This window comes from Gopherus evgoodei, chromosome 4, assembly GCF_007399415.2.
Source record: "Gopherus evgoodei ecotype Sinaloan lineage chromosome 4, rGopEvg1_v1.p, whole genome shotgun sequence".
In the NCBI taxonomy this organism is placed as follows: domain Eukaryota; kingdom Metazoa; phylum Chordata; order Testudines; family Testudinidae; genus Gopherus; species Gopherus evgoodei.
Window position 1 is genome coordinate 123,758,811 of NC_044325.1, and position 16,628 is coordinate 123,775,438.

The window sequence follows — 16,628 nt, forward strand, 5'->3', positions numbered from 1 at the left end:
TTCTGTGCTGCCTGGAGTGGGCTCCAGGTGCCCCCGGTGAGAAGAACCAGAGTTGGATTTTTGTGCCCAAGGGCTGGGCTCCGGGTACCCCAGGCAAGAAGAACCAGAGTATGGTTTCTATGCCCCCTGGATTTGATGCTGGGTGCTCCTGGAGAGAAGAACCGGAGTTGGTTTTCTGTGCCCACGGGGTGGGCTCTGGGTGCCCCAGGGGAGAAGAACTGGAGTTGGATTTCTGTGCTAACGGGGTGGGCTCTGAGGTGCCCCAGGGGAAAAGAACCAGACACGGTTTTCTGTGCCCACAGAATGGGCTCTGGGTACCCCAGGGGAGAAGAACCGGAGTTGGATTTCTGTGCCCATGGGGTGGACTCCGGTTGCCCCGGGGAGAAGAACTGGAGTTGGAATTCTGTGCCCATGGGGTGGGCTCTGGATGCCCCCCTTGGGAGAAGAACCGGAGTTGGCTTTCTGTGCCCATGGGGTGGGCTCTGGGTGCTCCAGGGGAGAAGAACTGGAGTTGGAATTCTGTGCTCACGGGGTAGGCTCTGGGGGGCCCTGGGAGGAAGAACCGGTGCTGGATTTCTGTGCCCAAGGAGGGGGCTCTGGGTACCCCTGGGGAGAAGAACCGGTGCTGGATTTCTGTGCTCACGGGGTGGGCTCTGGGTGCCCCATGGGGAGAAGAACCGGTGCTGGATTTCTGTGCCCAAGGAGTGGGCTCTGGGTGCCTCTGGGGAGAAGAACCGGTGCTGGATTTCTGTGCTCACGGGGTGGGCTCTGGGTGCCCCCTGGGGAGAAGAACTGGTGCTGGATTTCTGTGCTCACGGGGTGGACTCTGGGTGCCCCTGGGGAGAAGAACTGGTGCTGGATTTCTTTCCCCACGGGGTGGGCTCTAGGTGCCCCTGGGTGAAGGGCTGGTGCCCAGTTCACACCGAGTGCCCGCAGTCCGGTTGGGCGGGCGCCGGCTCATCCACGTCCGGCTCCGGCAGGCGACTGCAATCCCTTCGGACGCCAGCAGCGAGCAGCAGCGGGCCGGGCTGCGCACACACACAGGCGCGCGCGGCGGGGCGTGGGGAGCGCGCCGGAGCCTGGCATGCCCCAGTGTGGACGTGAGTCACTCCGCGGAGCCCCTCGCAGCAGTAGCTGCCGCCAGCCAGGCTCCCCCCACATGCCGGCTCCCGGCAGCTCCGGGGCTCGGCTGCCCGCCCCGCCTGCCCGCCTCCCCGCCGCCTGCGGCTGATGCTCGCTGTCCCCCAGCTGCCCCGAGCGGACCGTACAAAGCCAGCAGCTCGCACCGCTGTCCGGGGACTGCATTGCCCGGGAGGAGCCCGCGGCTACCAGGAAGGGACCATGTACGTAGACCCGGAGGCTGGCGGCAAAGGTAGGAGCCAGCCCCCCAACCTCCCAGCGCGTCTGGGGCTGTCGCGGCCATCCGGCGTCTCCGGGGCCCGCCCGCGCTCTGCTTGAGCCGCTGCGTGCTGTACAGCGCCGAACACCGGGGCAGCGGCGCGATTCGATCTCTGCTGCTCCAGCCGCCCGAACGGGGGCGACAGCGGCGGCGTCCCCCTCTCTCCAGACTGGGCTTGGCCAGGGGATGCCCCCCATCATCCCTCGGGGTAGCCCTTTGGCAGGCAGCTGCTTTCCCCCCTCAGCCGCGCTTGACGCGCACCTGCTGCACTCGCCCAGGTGCTGCAGGCTTGGCGCTGCTGGTGCTGCCTTCCGGGGCTTGGGTGCGTGGGGAGGGCGAGGCTGCGGGAGCCTGCAGGCTTGGGAGCGCAGGGCTCGGCTGCTTAGTGGAACTTCTCTGTGCCCCGGAATGGGAGCGGGGCAGGGCACGGCTACAGAATGGGGCTCGAGCTCCCTTCTCTCATGCCTTCTCTTCTTCGCTTGCTTCATTTCATCTCGTCTCTGCCTCTATTCTGCCTCCTTCCCCTTCCCCCTCTGCCCCATCTCTCCTCCTCATTCCTCCTCTTCCCCATCTCTCCTTCTGCCTCTGCCCCTGTTCCTCCTTCCCATTCCCTCTCTGCCCCATTCCGCCTCTTTCCCATAACCCCTCTGTCCCATCTCTCCTCCTCCTCCCCCCATTCCTTCTCTGCCCCATCTATCCTTTCACCTCTGTTCCCATGCCTTCTCCTCCTCTGCCCCTATTCCTCGTTGCCGTTCCCTCTCTGCCCTTATTCCGCATCTTTCCCATTCACCCTCTGCCCCATCTCTCCTTCCTCCTCATTCGCCCTCTGCCCCATCTCTCCTTCTGCCTCTGCTCCCATTCGTCCCTCTGCCCCATCTCTCCTTCCTCTCAGCCCCATTCCTCCTTCCTGTTCCCCTTCTGCCCCATCTCTCCTTCCTCCTCTGCCCACATTCCTCCTCCTCCTCCTTCCCTCTCTGCCCCATGATATCTCTCCTTCCTCCTCTGCTCCTATTCCTTCTTCCTGTTCCCTCTCTGCCCCCATCTCTCCTTCCCTCTCTGCCCCCATCTGGCCCTCTCTCTTCTTCTTACCATTCCCCCTCTGCCCCATCTCTCCTTCTCCTCTTTGCTCCATTGCTTTCCCATTCCCTTTGCTCCTCTGCCCCATCTCTCCTTCCCTCCTCCATCCCATCTCCATCCCCTTTTTGCTCCCATCTTCCCCTTTCCTCCCCGCCCCATTCCTCCTTTCCATTTCTTTCGTCTCTTTGACGTTCTGCTCCCATTACCTCCTTCCTGTTCTCGGCTCACAATTTACTCTGTCAGATCTCTGCTCCTGTTCTTCTCTTTCCCCATATCCCTTTTCTTTTCCTCTCCTTATTCTGCTTTTCCCTCTCTTCCACCCACGGAGCCACCTACTTCTCCTCCTTTCTCCATTCCTTTCCTCTCCTCTCCTTCCCTGGGTTGTGGGCTTTCTGGAGTTTCCCAGACAGGAGTTACAGTAGTTTGGTGGGGGAAGTCACCGCCACTCATTTCAAATGAGTCACAACCCTGCAGAGCTGCCTGAGCAGTGGCACCTGCTATTCCTGGAAGAAATAAACACAACACAAGCAAAACATTCCCGAGTCACTAAGCCGGTTTGAGAGCAGTCAGCCTAGAGTGAGGGGGAGGAGAGCCTCTCCATCTGGCTGGCTCTGGGGGTCCTGCTCAGGCACAGCTTCCTGGCCTCACCTGCTCCTTACCCTTGCCCTCTGAGGACAGGGATTTTGGGAGGCACGTTGGCTGGTGCTGTTTGCTGATCTCATGCTCACAGGGAGCAGTTGGCTCACTACCTAGGAATCCGGAACACGCTGGTGTTGGGGGCTAGGATTTATGGCTCTCAGCAGAAGGGTCTATTGCCAGTGCAAAAGAAGAGGGAAGGGGCATTGTCAAACGCAGTGTGGCTGGCTGGGGTCTGGTGTTACCTGCAGGGTTTGGTTGCAAAGGTGGCTAGTAATGATGGACTCCCAGGGGCAGCAGAACAGGCTGTTTTCTTGAGATTTGGGGAGATCCAAGAGATGAGTGGAGTTGGGGGGTGGATTTTTCTTCAGGGGATTCTTTGGAATGTAGTCAAATTTTCCAAGTAATCACGATTCTATTTGAAGGAGATGCTCAGGCTTCAGCTAATTGGGCCTGTAGGAGCTGGCAGACCCAGAACATGGGTCCATCTAGCCAGGTATTCTGTATGTCAGTGGTTCTCAACCAGGGGTCAGGGCCCCCTGGGTGACCGTGAGCAGGTTTCAGGGTGTCCATCAAGCAGGGCTGGCATTAGACTGTCCAGAACCCAGGGCAGAAAGATGAAGCCCCACTGTGCAGAACTGCAGCCCGGGGCCCTGAGCTCCAGCACCCAGGAATAAAGCTGAAGCCTGAGCAACTTAGCTTCGCGAGGCCCCAGGCAATTGCCCTACTTTCTACTCCTTAATGCCAGCCCTGGCTTTTATATGAAGAAAATAGTTGTTGTGGTACAGGTGGGCTGTGGAGTTTTTATAGCATGTTGAGGGGTGGGGTATGGGGCTCAGAAAGAAAGTGATTGAGAACCCCTGCTTTATGTGACCACGGCTACTACCAGATGATACCTGAAGTGAGCAATTATGGAATAACCTGATCTCCAAAGTGTCATCCCAGCTGCCTTAGATACTTACTTGACCCCCACCACTATAGTATCTGAGCACCTCTTAGTCTTTAATGTATTTGTGCTCCCACCACACTGGGAGATAGATGTGGTGCTGAGGCACGGAGGACAAGTGACTTGCCCAGGGTCACACAGGAAGTCTGTGTCAAAGCAGGCAGATGTACCCAGGTCTCCAGAAGCCTGGCTAGTGCCCTAACCTCTGGACCATCCTTCCTAAAACCCTCAGTTGGTCTGACTTTGTCCTGAGCAGGAGAGTTTATATCCCTTCCAAATTCTGATACTGTTTTTTATAACCCTATCTAATGTTCTCATTAGCTGTGCAAACATGCAATCCTTTTGTGAATCATGCTAATCACTGACCATAATGATACAGTGTGGCAAGGTGTTCCATTGGTTAATCATGTGTTGTGTGAAACAACATTTCTGTTTATTGTTTTAAAATTTGCTGCCCTTCTGTTTCATTGGCTGGCCCCCAGTTCTCATCTTGTAGAAGGGTAAATGGGAGTACCTGATCTACCTCCTCTGTGCCAATCGGTATTTTCTATACCTTGATCATTCCTCTTCTTATTCAGCTCCTCACCAAACTAAACAGTCCCAGTCTTCGCAATCTCTCTTCATATGGAAGTTTCCTATGTCTCTAATCAGTCCTGGCTCTGAATCCCTATGTTTCTGTTCGATCCCTTTGGAGACAGGGTCCCTAGCATGGCACACAGTATTCCATATGAGGATTCCATATGCCATTGTTTTACATGCTGGCGTTATAATAGTCTCCGTGTAACTCTCCATCACCTTCCTAGTGGACAATAGTGTGCTGTTTGCTTTTTCCACTCCTGCATACTGAGCAGAGGTCTCCATTGCACTATCTACAGTGGGGCCCATGTCTTTCTCCCGAGCTGATAATTAAAGTCGAGCCCAGCAGCGTGTGTGAGTAGTTCTTGCTGTAGACCACTTCATTGCTGCAGCCTCCTGTTCTGTCCTGGCCCCTTACCAGGAGACTGAGCCCCCGAATCTATCACTCTGCCTGCCTCTGCCCCACTGAGGAATCCCGCTGCTTGTCCCCAGATTAGGCAGCTTCAGTCTGAACTGCTCTAGGTTTGGCATATGCCTTTCTGTGTGGGCAGCTCTCTCCCAGCCCCTGCGCTGAGCTGCCCTCACCACATTATGTGGGTAACGCTCCCTGGGCTCCTCCCTGCACCACAAAAAGTGTGTGACCCTAGTCCAACGCCCCCTAGCTGCACTAATGAGGCTCCCTCCCCTACCCTGTGGCATTTGGGTGTCCATGCACTAGCGCCCCCTAGTCCCAGCACACCCTTGCTCTGAGCCCCTCCTCCCAACATTCCGAATGGGCAAAGCCCCTGTGCCTGCCTCAACCCCACCCTGAGACCCGCTGTCACCATGATCCTATCCCACTGCCTTCCACTGCACAGAAGATCCTGCCCTGACCACAGTTCCCCCATGATTTATATGTGATTGTCCCATGCCCCGCTGCTGGGCTAAAGACTCTGCCTGAGCCCCAGGTCATCCCAATGTGCTCACCTGTACCTGCCTCTCCCTGTCATAGGGACAGCCCCACCTTGGTCCTTCTCCCCTCCGGTCCTTGGGCTCTCATGCGGAAGGGTAGATTTCTGGGATGTAAAGATGCCACATGGAATGGAATTGAATATCTGTCTTAAAACAGGGGGAGGGAGAGGGAGCCAGGTAGAGGCAATGATAAGGCAGCACAGATTTTTCCTCTCAGGCCCTAGACAAATATGGGTTATTTTGAGTGGGCTTGATCCTGCTAGGAGCAACTCCTGGGGATGCCAAGCATGCTCAGCTTCCCCTGAGATTCCACTGAAGTCTGTAGGAATTGAGGGCACCCAGCCCCTTGCAGGATCCAGCTCTGTATGATGTCTCTCTCTATTGTGTGGCCTGGAAGCAGGCCAGCCAGATATAGAAGCTATGACGGCAGGTGTGGCTTTCTCAGACGCAAGTTCAGCCAGCGTGCCAAGAAACCTAGCTCTGCACAGGCCTTGCTGTGTGGGGAGACCAGTGTGAGCAGCAGTGGGTTGGTGGGGGACCTGGTTTAGTTCCTGTGCTGAAATCTCTAGTCTGAAAGCAATCACAAGGAGATGCCATGAGCAGCCTTTGGAGGAGTGTGTCCTGAGACAGGGACAATAGCTACAACAGCAAAAACAGGAGCAGCAGCAGAGAAATAAATACCAATGCCTGCACAGAACTGTGGTCTCAGATCTCGTTAGAGCTCACGCATTATTCAAGATGAGACTGGATTGGTATGTGGATGGGCACCTCCCTGGACACTGGGTGTGAGTACTTGTACGGGAGATGTCCAGGAAACGTAGAGGTGCTGCAGGAAATACTGTTGGTGACTCAGTAGATGCCACTTTCCCCTCTGTCTGTACCTGGTTCTAGGGGGCACTTTGCTGCAGGCGGCATCATCTTCTGGCTGAAGTATGATAAAACCAAGGTGCTGATCATGTGTGGTCATTAAAGATCCCCTGACAAGACCCCTCTATCCTGGTCAAACTTCCCTGCATGTGCTTACATCTTGCAAAAATGAATTCCTGTTCTATGTTCAGTTGGAAAGAGTATCACCCTTCATTTCCTGGTGCAAATTTGTGTAATGTTGCTGTGTGTTGTTAAACAGCAGTTGCATCTCTCTCCAGAGGTGGCTGCATTTCAGTGGTGCAGGAAGTAACCAGCCTTGAGAGATTTGTGAAATATAATTCATTATGACTTATAAAATACTTTGGGACTTTTGGAGGAAAGGTGCTTTATAGCCGAAGGTGGTGGTGGTATTAATTATTACCTAACTGTAAACAATCCACAGTCCAGTTAAACAATGGGAGGAGTTTGAAGCCATTATTAAGGGAAATAGTCTAGGGTGAAAAGAGACATTACACGTGTAATTCAAACCAAGAACAAACTGAGGTGATTTTCCAGAGGCCAAGAGTGGCAGAGAAGGCTTTTTCTCTGACTGATTGTGGCAAGGGATTGCGAGGAGAGAGCAGGGAGGTTTGGGGAATGGGTGATGCCACGCATGATACCCAGCTTCCCAGGGGAGTTACACTTCCTATGGCACATCTGAGGGCTTGATCTCTTGGGAAAAGCGGATCAGCCTTAATGTCAAAGCGAAATTTCTCCCCCATGACTCTCTGAGTGAGATATTTGCCCCCCCCATCCATGTCCTCCCGTCCCGTCTCTTCCATCGCCATGTAATAAGGCTCTGTCTCTTTCCATCTCAGCCCGTGGAGTGAGACTGCCCACCCCTGTCATGCCCTTCTGCTGTCTGGCAGTGTGGGAATTTCTGATGCCCCCAGCACTTCTGGGAGGGCAGATGTGGGAGCAGTTTAATAGAGGCTGTCCCCCATGACTGTGTGAGTAAGGCTTGGGGGGCACGGGATCAGCACCCCACATGGAAGAGCCTCCTGTGTCCCTGGGGCAGCCCTTTCCACTGCTCCTTTGGTGCCTCCTCTCCTCTGACCACCAGCTGCACTAACAGAGCTGAACAGCCTGAGTGATGGCCCCTCACAATGTGGTGAATAAATAACCAAGTGCCTGCTGTTTTCTCAGGGGATGGGGGAGCTCCTGGATCTGGGATGAAAAGGTCTGCGTGTTTGAGCAGCAGGTGTCGGGACGGCAGAGCAGGGGAGTGGAAGGGAAGGTGACTCCCGAGGGCTTGTGGTGCAGAGACAAAAGATGGGTTGGTTAAAAATAAGATGAAATAACATCAAAAAGATTGTAGCCTGGGGTCCTAGTACAGATAGCACAATGGCCCTGAACTTACATGAGCAGAACAGCCGGGAGGGGAGCAGGGTTTATGTACCGGGGAAAATCACCAGCAGAGAAGCAGACACAGAGTGAGGAGCTCAACCAGGCTACCAGCCATTCTGCACAACGCTGGGCTGGGCTGGGTGGCTGGAGAGGCCAAAGAGCCATTTCCATGAACAAGCCACGTTCGCTTCCCCTGGGCCTCCCTGTGCAGCTCTGCTGACTTGCGTCTGACCCCCCCACTACTCCAGGTTTGCCTCTCTGACTGTGCTAGTACCCTTCCATCCTGCGCCATAGCACCACCCTGCTATTTCTGCCCCAGCTTTCACCTCAGTCCTCTTGATCTAGGGCAGTGGTCCCCAATCTTTTTCAGACGACGAGCCATGGAGGACCATGGTGGTGGATGAGCATCCGCCCAAATGCTGCTGACAAGCAACAACATCAATAGGTGTCGCCGCCAAAATGCCACCAACAAGCAGCATCATCCAGAGGTGTCGCCACCAGAATGCCGCTGTAAATCAGCGGCATTTTGGTGGCGATGCCTCTGGATGACGCTGCTTCTTGGCGGCATTTCTGTGGATGCTTGTCCGCCGGCCAGTACACGGGTGCCCTTAGATGCCCTGGTGGGTGCCATGGCACCTGCGGGCACTGCATTGGGGACCCCTGATCTAGGGCATCTTCATTTATGTCAGATCTGGTGCTGCTGATACATTTACCTGCATTCGCCTCTGCCAAGGCCCCCAAATCCAGCCCTACAGCATCCTCTGCTCTTCCGCTCCTGAGGTCCCTGCATCAGTTTGCCAATCCCCTCAATCCTGCCCTGTGTTATCCCTCTGCTGTGCCAGCCCTGGGCTCTCATAGAGCTCTGCCAATGCCCCTCCATCCTGCTCTGCAGTGCCACCCTCTTAGTCCAGTTCTGGGGCCCCTGGTTTCCCAATGCCCCTCCATCCTGCCCTACAGCACCATCCCGCTAGTCCAGTACTGGGGCCCCTGTCCTGCCAATGCCCCTCCATCCTGCCCTACAGCACCATCTTGCTAGTTCAGTTCTGGGTCTCCTGTCCTGCCAATGCCCCTCCATCCTGCCCTGCAGAACCACCCTGCTAGTTTAGTTTTGGGCCCCCTGTCCTGCCAATGCCCCTCCATCCTGCCCTGCATTACCATCCTGCTAACTCAGTACTGGGCTCCCTGCTCTGCCAATGATCCTCTATCCTGTCCTGCAGCTTCTTCTTCATGTCACCCCTGGGCCCCTCCAAAGCAGAGACCGTACCAACTGTTGCCAGCTCCTGCAGCAGTGGTTTTCAGGCAAATTAAATCAAGACCCATGGTCTCACTTTTTTTGGACCAAGGTTACATTTGAGCCTGGATCTGCTAGACTGAAAGGCTGCTGTGTGAAACTGTTGCATCACGAGTTCCCTCCCTCCTCCTCCCACTGGCCTCCTGCTGGTTTTTCTCTCTCTTCATCCCTCCCTTTCCCGCCTACTAGCTGTAAAATTTCTCCTCTCCTGCTCTCAGGTGCTGGTGCCTCCCAGAATAGCTCCCATGCCAAGGGAGGGGTGGGGAGAGAAAGACACACACACCCCACCCTCACCCACCAAGTGGTGACAGGTAAGATCAGGTTACTAAAATTAAATTTGCCTTGGCTGCAGCTGCAGGAAGTGGGGTTGGAGGTGAGGGATCCTCAGACAGGAATACGCTCTGGCCAGGCCCAGAAACTGCACAGGCCAGCCCCAGTTTTGTTTCCAATGAAAGATGGGGCAGGGTGGTAGGAGGGTGCCCCTCCCCAGCCAGGAATGATGAGTGTGGAAGGAGCTTGGGGCTGATTTCCGTGGCCTGATCTCGCAGCCTTCAGCTTGCCAGGGAGAGAGAGAAGGAAATGAAGACAGATGTAGATAATATCGCTGCCACCCCAACCCCCCGGGGGCTCGGCTACAATATGTATTATGGATGAATTCAGCAGGGGAAAGGCTTTTGAAGAGCAGACGGCAGGGCTGGCAATAAGGGACTGTGTTCAAAAGGCAGAGAGCTAGGGAAAGCATAGAGTGGGGTGGCTTGAAAAGTCACCAGATGGCTCAGCAGGGCATGGCCCATTCCTGGGGGAAGCAGGTGCTGAGATACCTATGAGGTGGATGCAAGCCCCTTCTGTGTTTGGGGGTGGGGTCATCACTTCCAAACAATGGGACTCTCCAACACTCCTCATAGAGATAGTCCCTGCCCTACCCAGCCTTCCCAGTTCCCTCTTGGCTTCATAGATTTTAGGGCCAGAAGGGACCATTATGATCCCCTAATCTTACCTCCAGAATCATAGTGAATCAAGTGTCACAGCTAAGGCTATAACCCACATGTCTGGCATTCACTTCTATGACCGAGGTGAGCATAGAACCCAGGCGTCCTGATTTGTGCTCCCCACCTTTACTGCCAGAGAACTCTCTCTCCTGGATCCAGCTTCACAGTTCACCTGCTAGCCCACCCTGCTGCTGCCTATGGAGTGGACCTGAGTCTGTGGGGCTCAAGGGTGTGCTGCAGAGCTCTCTGTCTGTGGTGATGCCCTGCTGCACCCAGCAGGCAGATGAGGCAGGATTTGTTAGACAGTGAGAAGAGATGGACTTCCTGGAACCTTCACCCCCTCGCCTCCTCCAAGAGAGCTCTGGGTAGGGGCTGAACAGACTTGGGGACTAAAGGAGGCCATGTGCTGAGAGCAGCGGAGGGGATCAGTGAGGTGAAGGGGGCCAGGGAGAGTATTGACTGACTCCTTCCTTGACATCTCCCATAATATGAACTCATCCCTCCATGTTCAGCTCTTCTCATCAGTCCGTTGTTCCTCTCTCTTCACCCCCATTGCCCAGTCCTCCTTATCCATCTCTCCACCAGTCTCCCATGTTTTCTCTTCTTTCCTCCCATCCTGTCTCGTCCACTTTTCCCCACTGAGATTTGGTCCTTGCGTCTCTCACCCACCCATCCCCATCCCTTCTGTATTCCCCTTCCTACCTTTCTTCCTCCCTGGTCTATCCATCTTCCTACCAGGCTCATCACCATGGTATCCGAGCACCTCTCTCCCTGTCTCTTGTTTCCCCCTTCTCCCCCTCCCCCTGTTCAATCTGTCTTGTTTTCCTGGGACATCTGTGCTATTGGCTCATTAGGGACGTCAGGAAGCCAGACAGACCGGCACCCAGGTGAGATGGCCACTGATGCTGCAGATAAGGAGGAGGGAGAGGGGAGGAGCAGTGGGGGAGGTCACCTTGTGTGGAGTTAATGAGGTTTAAAAGGGAAGTGGCCAATCTCGCAAGAAGAGAGAAAGCGGGGGCGGCTGAGGTTAGGGGACTGAAATCGCCCTGCCTCTGCCTCAGGGATGGATGAATCTGTACCTGAGAATATAGACAAGCTCTGAAGCTGGGGGGAGGTGTAACAAGGTGGCTTGCCCTTTAAGGTCTGAAGGCCTGGGCCCAGCCAGCCCTAGTTACTAAGGAGGCACACCTCAGGAGAGATCAGCTCATTCTCTATAAAGAGTAACAGGAAGCTGCAAAGGGGGATGCGAAGGGAGGCCAGAGGAGAGTGACCTGGTGTGTCTGGGAGCAATTAGGCTCTGGCGCAGGAACCTGGGACTTGGGGAGTGAAACCACAGTCTGTGAATGGACATAAGAGGTTTGTGAGTTATTGAAGAAGCCCCTTGAAGGGGGAAATTGAGGCAGGGCCACTTGCAGGGCTGCCCTGATGCCACGAGGGGATGCACAAGAGGTGGCCTGCCCAATAACAGGAGGCCCATATGGACTGTAATAAAGGAGAGATGCTGGTAATAGACCGGTCTTTATTTTACGTGATATGGGTCAGTAGCCACTGACTTCAGTAGCTACTGCTCCATAGACCAAGACTTCATTGTGGGTGGGCCATGTGTTACTGTCCATGTCTTTTAGCTGGGATTGGGCCCTGGGATGTTTGCCTAAATCAGGGGTAGACAAACTATGGCACGCGTGCTGAAGGTGGCACGCGAGTTGATTTTCAGTGGCACTCACACTGCCCGGGTCGTGGCCACCGGTCCAGGGGACTCTGCATTTTAATGTAATTTTAAATGAAGATTCTTAAATATTTTAAAAACCTAATTTACTTGACATACAACAAGAGTTTAGTTATATATCACAGACTTATAGAAAGAGACCTTCTAAAAAGGTTAAAATGTATTACTGGCACACAAAACCTTAAATTAGAGTGAATAAATGAAGACTCGGCACACCACTTCTGAAAGATTGCCGACGCCTGGCCTAGATGTCCCATTAACCTCCTGCCCAGAGACTGCAGCTGGAAGTTGGTGCCTAAATTCTTTGACCATTGCCAGCAGGTGATAGCAAGAAGCTAGTAGCTGGGTTTGGCAGATGCTTTGTTCCTTTTGTCCTTGTCCAACTTTTCCTTCCCTGCCTGAAATGGGTTCCTTTCTGGATCCTCCACACGTACCTTGGAGTGTGTTTTTTATTCATAGTGCAGTCCCGGTTTCCCATTTGGCTGTCCAGGGGCATTTCCCTTCTCCTCTGTGTCCCTGTGTCTGGGGGATTTTGGTGACGTGCATGACCAAGTGGTGGCGGTGTGGGACAAGTGTCCCCCTCTTTCAAGTCTGCTTGTGCATGGCCAGTTTGGTCACATGTTGTCTGTCAGTGGTGTGGATGGAAGATCGCTCCAGGGGGGCTGGTCCTGGGAGGAGTGAATTGGAATCATCAGTGATTTAGATAATGGCGTGGAGAGTACACTTATAAAGTTTATGGACAATACCAAGCTGAGAGGGGTTGCAAGTGCTTTGGAGGATAGGATTAAAATTCAAAATGATCTGGGCAAACTGGAGAAATGGTCTGAAGTAAATAGAATGAAATTCAATAAGGACAAATGCAAAGTATTCCACTTAGAAGGAACAATCAATTGCAAACATACAAAATGGGAAATGACTGCCTAGGAAGGAGCACTGCAGAAAGGGATCTGGGGATCATAGTGGACCATAAGCTAAATATGAGTCAACACTGTAGCAAAAATAGCAAACGTCATTCTGGGATAAATATATGGAGATATATCTATCTCTTAGAACTGGAAGGGACTTCGAAAGGTCATTGAGTCCAGCCCCCTGCCTTCACTAGCAGGACCAAGTACTCATTTTTGCCCCAGATCCCTAAGTGGCCCCCTTAAGGCTTGAACTCACAACTGTAGGTTTAGTGAGCCAGTGCTCAAACCACTGAGCTATCCCTCCCTGTAATATATTAGCAGGAATGTTGTAAGAAAGACCCTTGAAGTAATTCTTCCACTCTACGCCATGCTGATTAGGTCTCAGCTGGAGCATTGTGTCCAGTTCTGGGTGCCACATTTCAGGAAAGGTGTGGAAAAAATTGGAGAAAGTCCAGAAAAGAGCAACAAAAATGATTAAAGGTCTAGAAAACATGACCTATGAGGGAAGATTGAAAAACCTGGGTTTGTTTAGTCTGCAAAATAGGAGACTGGGAGGGGACATGATAACAGTTTCCAAGTACATAAAAGGTTGTTATAAGGAGGAGGAAGAAGAATTGTTCTCCTTCACCTCTGAGGATACCTCAAGAAACAATGGGCTTAAATTGCAGCAAGGGAGGTTTAAGCTGGACATTAGGTAAAAATTCCTGTCAGGGCAGTTAAGCACTAGAACAAATTGCCTAGGGAGGTGGTGGAATTTCCATCATTGGAGATGTTTAAGATCAGGTTGGACAAACACCTGTCTGGGATGGTCTAGATCAGGGGTCAGCAACCTTTCAGCAGTGGTGTGCCGAGTCTTCATTTATTCACTCTAATTTAAGGTTTTGCATGCCAGTAATACATTTTAACATTTTTAGAAGGTCTCTTTCTCTAAGTCTATAATATATAACTAAACTCTTGTTGTATGTAAAGTAAATAAGGCTTTTAAAATGTTTAAGAAGCGTCATTTAAAATAAAATTAAAATGCAGAGCCCCCCAGACCGGTGGCCAGGACCCAGGAAGTGTGAGTGCCGCTGAAAATCAGTTCACTTGCTGCCTTTGGCACACGTGCCATAGGTTGCCTACCCCGGTCTAGATAATTCTGAGTCCTGCCATGAGTGCAGGTGACTGGACTAGATGACCTCTAGAGATCTCTTCCAGGCCTACGATTCTATGAGCAGGGGCAGTTTTGGAGATACCCATTAGGCTGGCTCTTTGCAGGGGAAGAAAGCCTTGAATATGGCACCAGGTGCTCCCTTTGAGCACCTTTAGTAGGTCTCCTGGCTTCTCATTGGCCAAGGTGGTGCAAAGGTCTGAGATTCCCCCTGTTGTGGAGAAAGCCAGCACTTTTCATGGTTCAGTGGGTGAGCATCACCTGCCTCTGAGGAGTCCCTGAGACCCATTTGGATGTTGCTGCCGATCCATTTCCTTCTCGTTGGGTCCTCGGGGATTTAGAACCTCATGCAGCGTCATTGTGACCTATTCATCACGAGTGAGATGGGCAACTGAGGAGCAAAGTTTATTCGTTGCGTCTGGCCTGGGCCAAGAACTAGCTGCAGGGTTCTCCCGTAGCTGTTCCAGCTCCCCAAGCAGTGGTAGCTAGGTCGATGGAAGAATTCTACTGTCGACCTAGCACTGTCTGTCCCAAGGGTGAGGTTGGCATAGCCCCGGCTCTCAGGAGTGTGGATTTTTCATGCCCCTGAGAGATGTCGCTATGGCAGTGTAAGCTCCCTGTGCAGACTAGCCCTGAAGTTATAACACCTCTGGAGGGGCACCACCACCTGAGGAGCCTCGCATATGCTGGTTCAAATTGAATTCTCCAGACGCCAACAGAGAAAGAAAGGACTTTTGGATAAATAGCACAAGCTTGAACTCACTCGAGCCTTCACTCTGGTTCCTGATCTACAGACTGATCCAAACGTGTAACCACAGGAAAAACCCAGCTGTGGAGTTTGAAGGACTGACCAATACCAGAGTCTTGGGTTGGGGGTGCCCACTGGTAAGCTTTTTAGCACGTGTGTCAGTTCTTTTGCGGGTTGTATGTGCTTTCTCTGTAATGCTTTTACCTTCAGAATAAATGAGTTTGCTTAGAAAGAGCTGTGTGGTCACTTGTAACTGCTGGCAATACACTGGCCATAGCTCGCGGAGAGAGCAAAGTTCAGATGCTGGCCTCTTGAGCAGTCTGCCTTGTTGTGGACATCACAACGTAGGCAGGGAACTGTGCAGCCTTAACGCTCCTGGTCAGAAGGGAGTACAACGTGGGTCTCTGCCCATGAGAGGTGACGGCTGGGAGCCAGAAACCTTTTACGTGCATTCCCTCAAGGGACGAGGGAGGGGGAAAATATAGGTGCAGTTATCCTTAAAACTGGAACACAGCAGCTCAGTTCTCTGCTATTGGTGCTACTCTTCGATACTCTTAGATGATTGTCTTTGGAGATTTCAATAAGTATCTGCATATCAGCTCAGATGGGCTGGCACATGCCTTCCTGGAAGCAATAGATTCTCTGGACTTTACTCTAGGGTCTAGAAGAGCCCCTTTATCTCCAGCTATGAGCTTGTTCCCATGTATGCATAGGTGCCGACTCTGTGGGTACTCTGGGGCTGGAGCGCCAATGGGGAAAAATTAGTGGGTGCTCTGCACCCACCGGCAACCAAGTTCCCCTCACCCCCCATCCCACCTCCTCCTACCTTGAGCGCGCCATGTCCCCACTCCTCCTTCTACCTCCCAGCGCTTCCTGCCTGGCTGCCGCCAAACAGCTTTTTGGCAGCGTTAGCACGGTCCAGGAGGGAGGAGGAGGAGCGGGAATGTGGTGCACTCAGGGGAGGAGGCGGGTCCAGGGCGGGGATTTGGGGAAGGAGTTGGAATAGGAGCAGGGAGGGGTCGGAGTTGGGATGGGGACTTTGGGGAAGGGGTTGGAATGGGGGCAGGGGAGGGCCTCATGAAAGGGGTGGAGTGGGGGGCCAGGGTTGAGGGACAGAGGGGGGTTAAGTACCCACAGGAAAGAGGGGAAGTTGGTGCCATGTATGGATGAGTTCTGGATAGTTCAGATTCTCCGGTCATCTGAGTTGGGTTGTCCATCTATCCCCTCATCCATTCCAGTGCAGGGTCTGTTCCACATCTACACCAGCACCACATCTAGTCTATTTCTCCATGATCTTGGAGACTCCTGAGTCCAACAGGTTTCTGTGGTCCCATTGCTGGTGCTGGGGTAGACCTGACCCTCATCCCCTTCACAGTGGGATGGATAGATAGCCCTGGGTGCGGGGGCATTTGACTCCTTGGTTCCTCCCTCTATCCTGGTTATTTCTTGGGCCTGGAAGCCACTGGGGCTAACTCCTGCACTCCTGAAGATCACCCATATAAATAGTGTGTAGGCTAATAAAATGCTTTTGAACTGAAACTCACCAGTGCCCACCTCCTTGTCTAGTCTAAGGGTCTATCCACCATATTCAGCACCTCCAGCTCCCTGCTGCCTTGTACACCACTGACCAGACCCTCTCCTCCATGGGTTTCCTGAATGTGTCTTTTCCTAGTTCCTCTCTTCTATGTTACCATCAATGGATCCTCTTCCTCCTCCCTCTCGGTACTGTTTCCCAAGAGTCTGCCATTCATCCACTACCCTTTTCCCCCTCAACTCACACACCATCCTCTCTTGTCACCTCACAGACCACTCTCAGATCTATCTCTGCAGCCCTGTACTCTCTGCCTATGGCACATCTCTCTGTCCCTCTCCACACATCCCTAAACTCTCCCATGTCTTCATCAGCACTACCACGCCTCCCATCGCTCAAGCTTGCGCCCTCGGGAACATCCTTGACTCCTCCCTTTCCTTCTGTCCT

The 16,628-nt window shown here is 53.2% G+C and overlaps 1 protein-coding gene across 4 annotated transcripts in view; it reads left to right on the forward strand.

The window, feature by feature from the left end:
* The first annotated feature begins 1,193 nt into the window (after positions 1-1,193).
* The window catches only part of SYT7 (synaptotagmin 7), a 167,552-nt gene continuing 152,117 nt past the window's right edge, over positions 1,194-16,628 (forward strand). For all 4 annotated transcript variants that reach the window (XM_030560843.1, XM_030560844.1, XM_030560845.1 and 1 more), the window contains exon 1: positions 1,194-1,372. In XM_030560843.1, the coding sequence (XP_030416703.1) occupies positions 1,231-1,372 (142 nt within the window). In that variant the 5' untranslated portion in view covers positions 1,194-1,230. The remainder of the gene's footprint in view (positions 1,373-16,628) is intronic.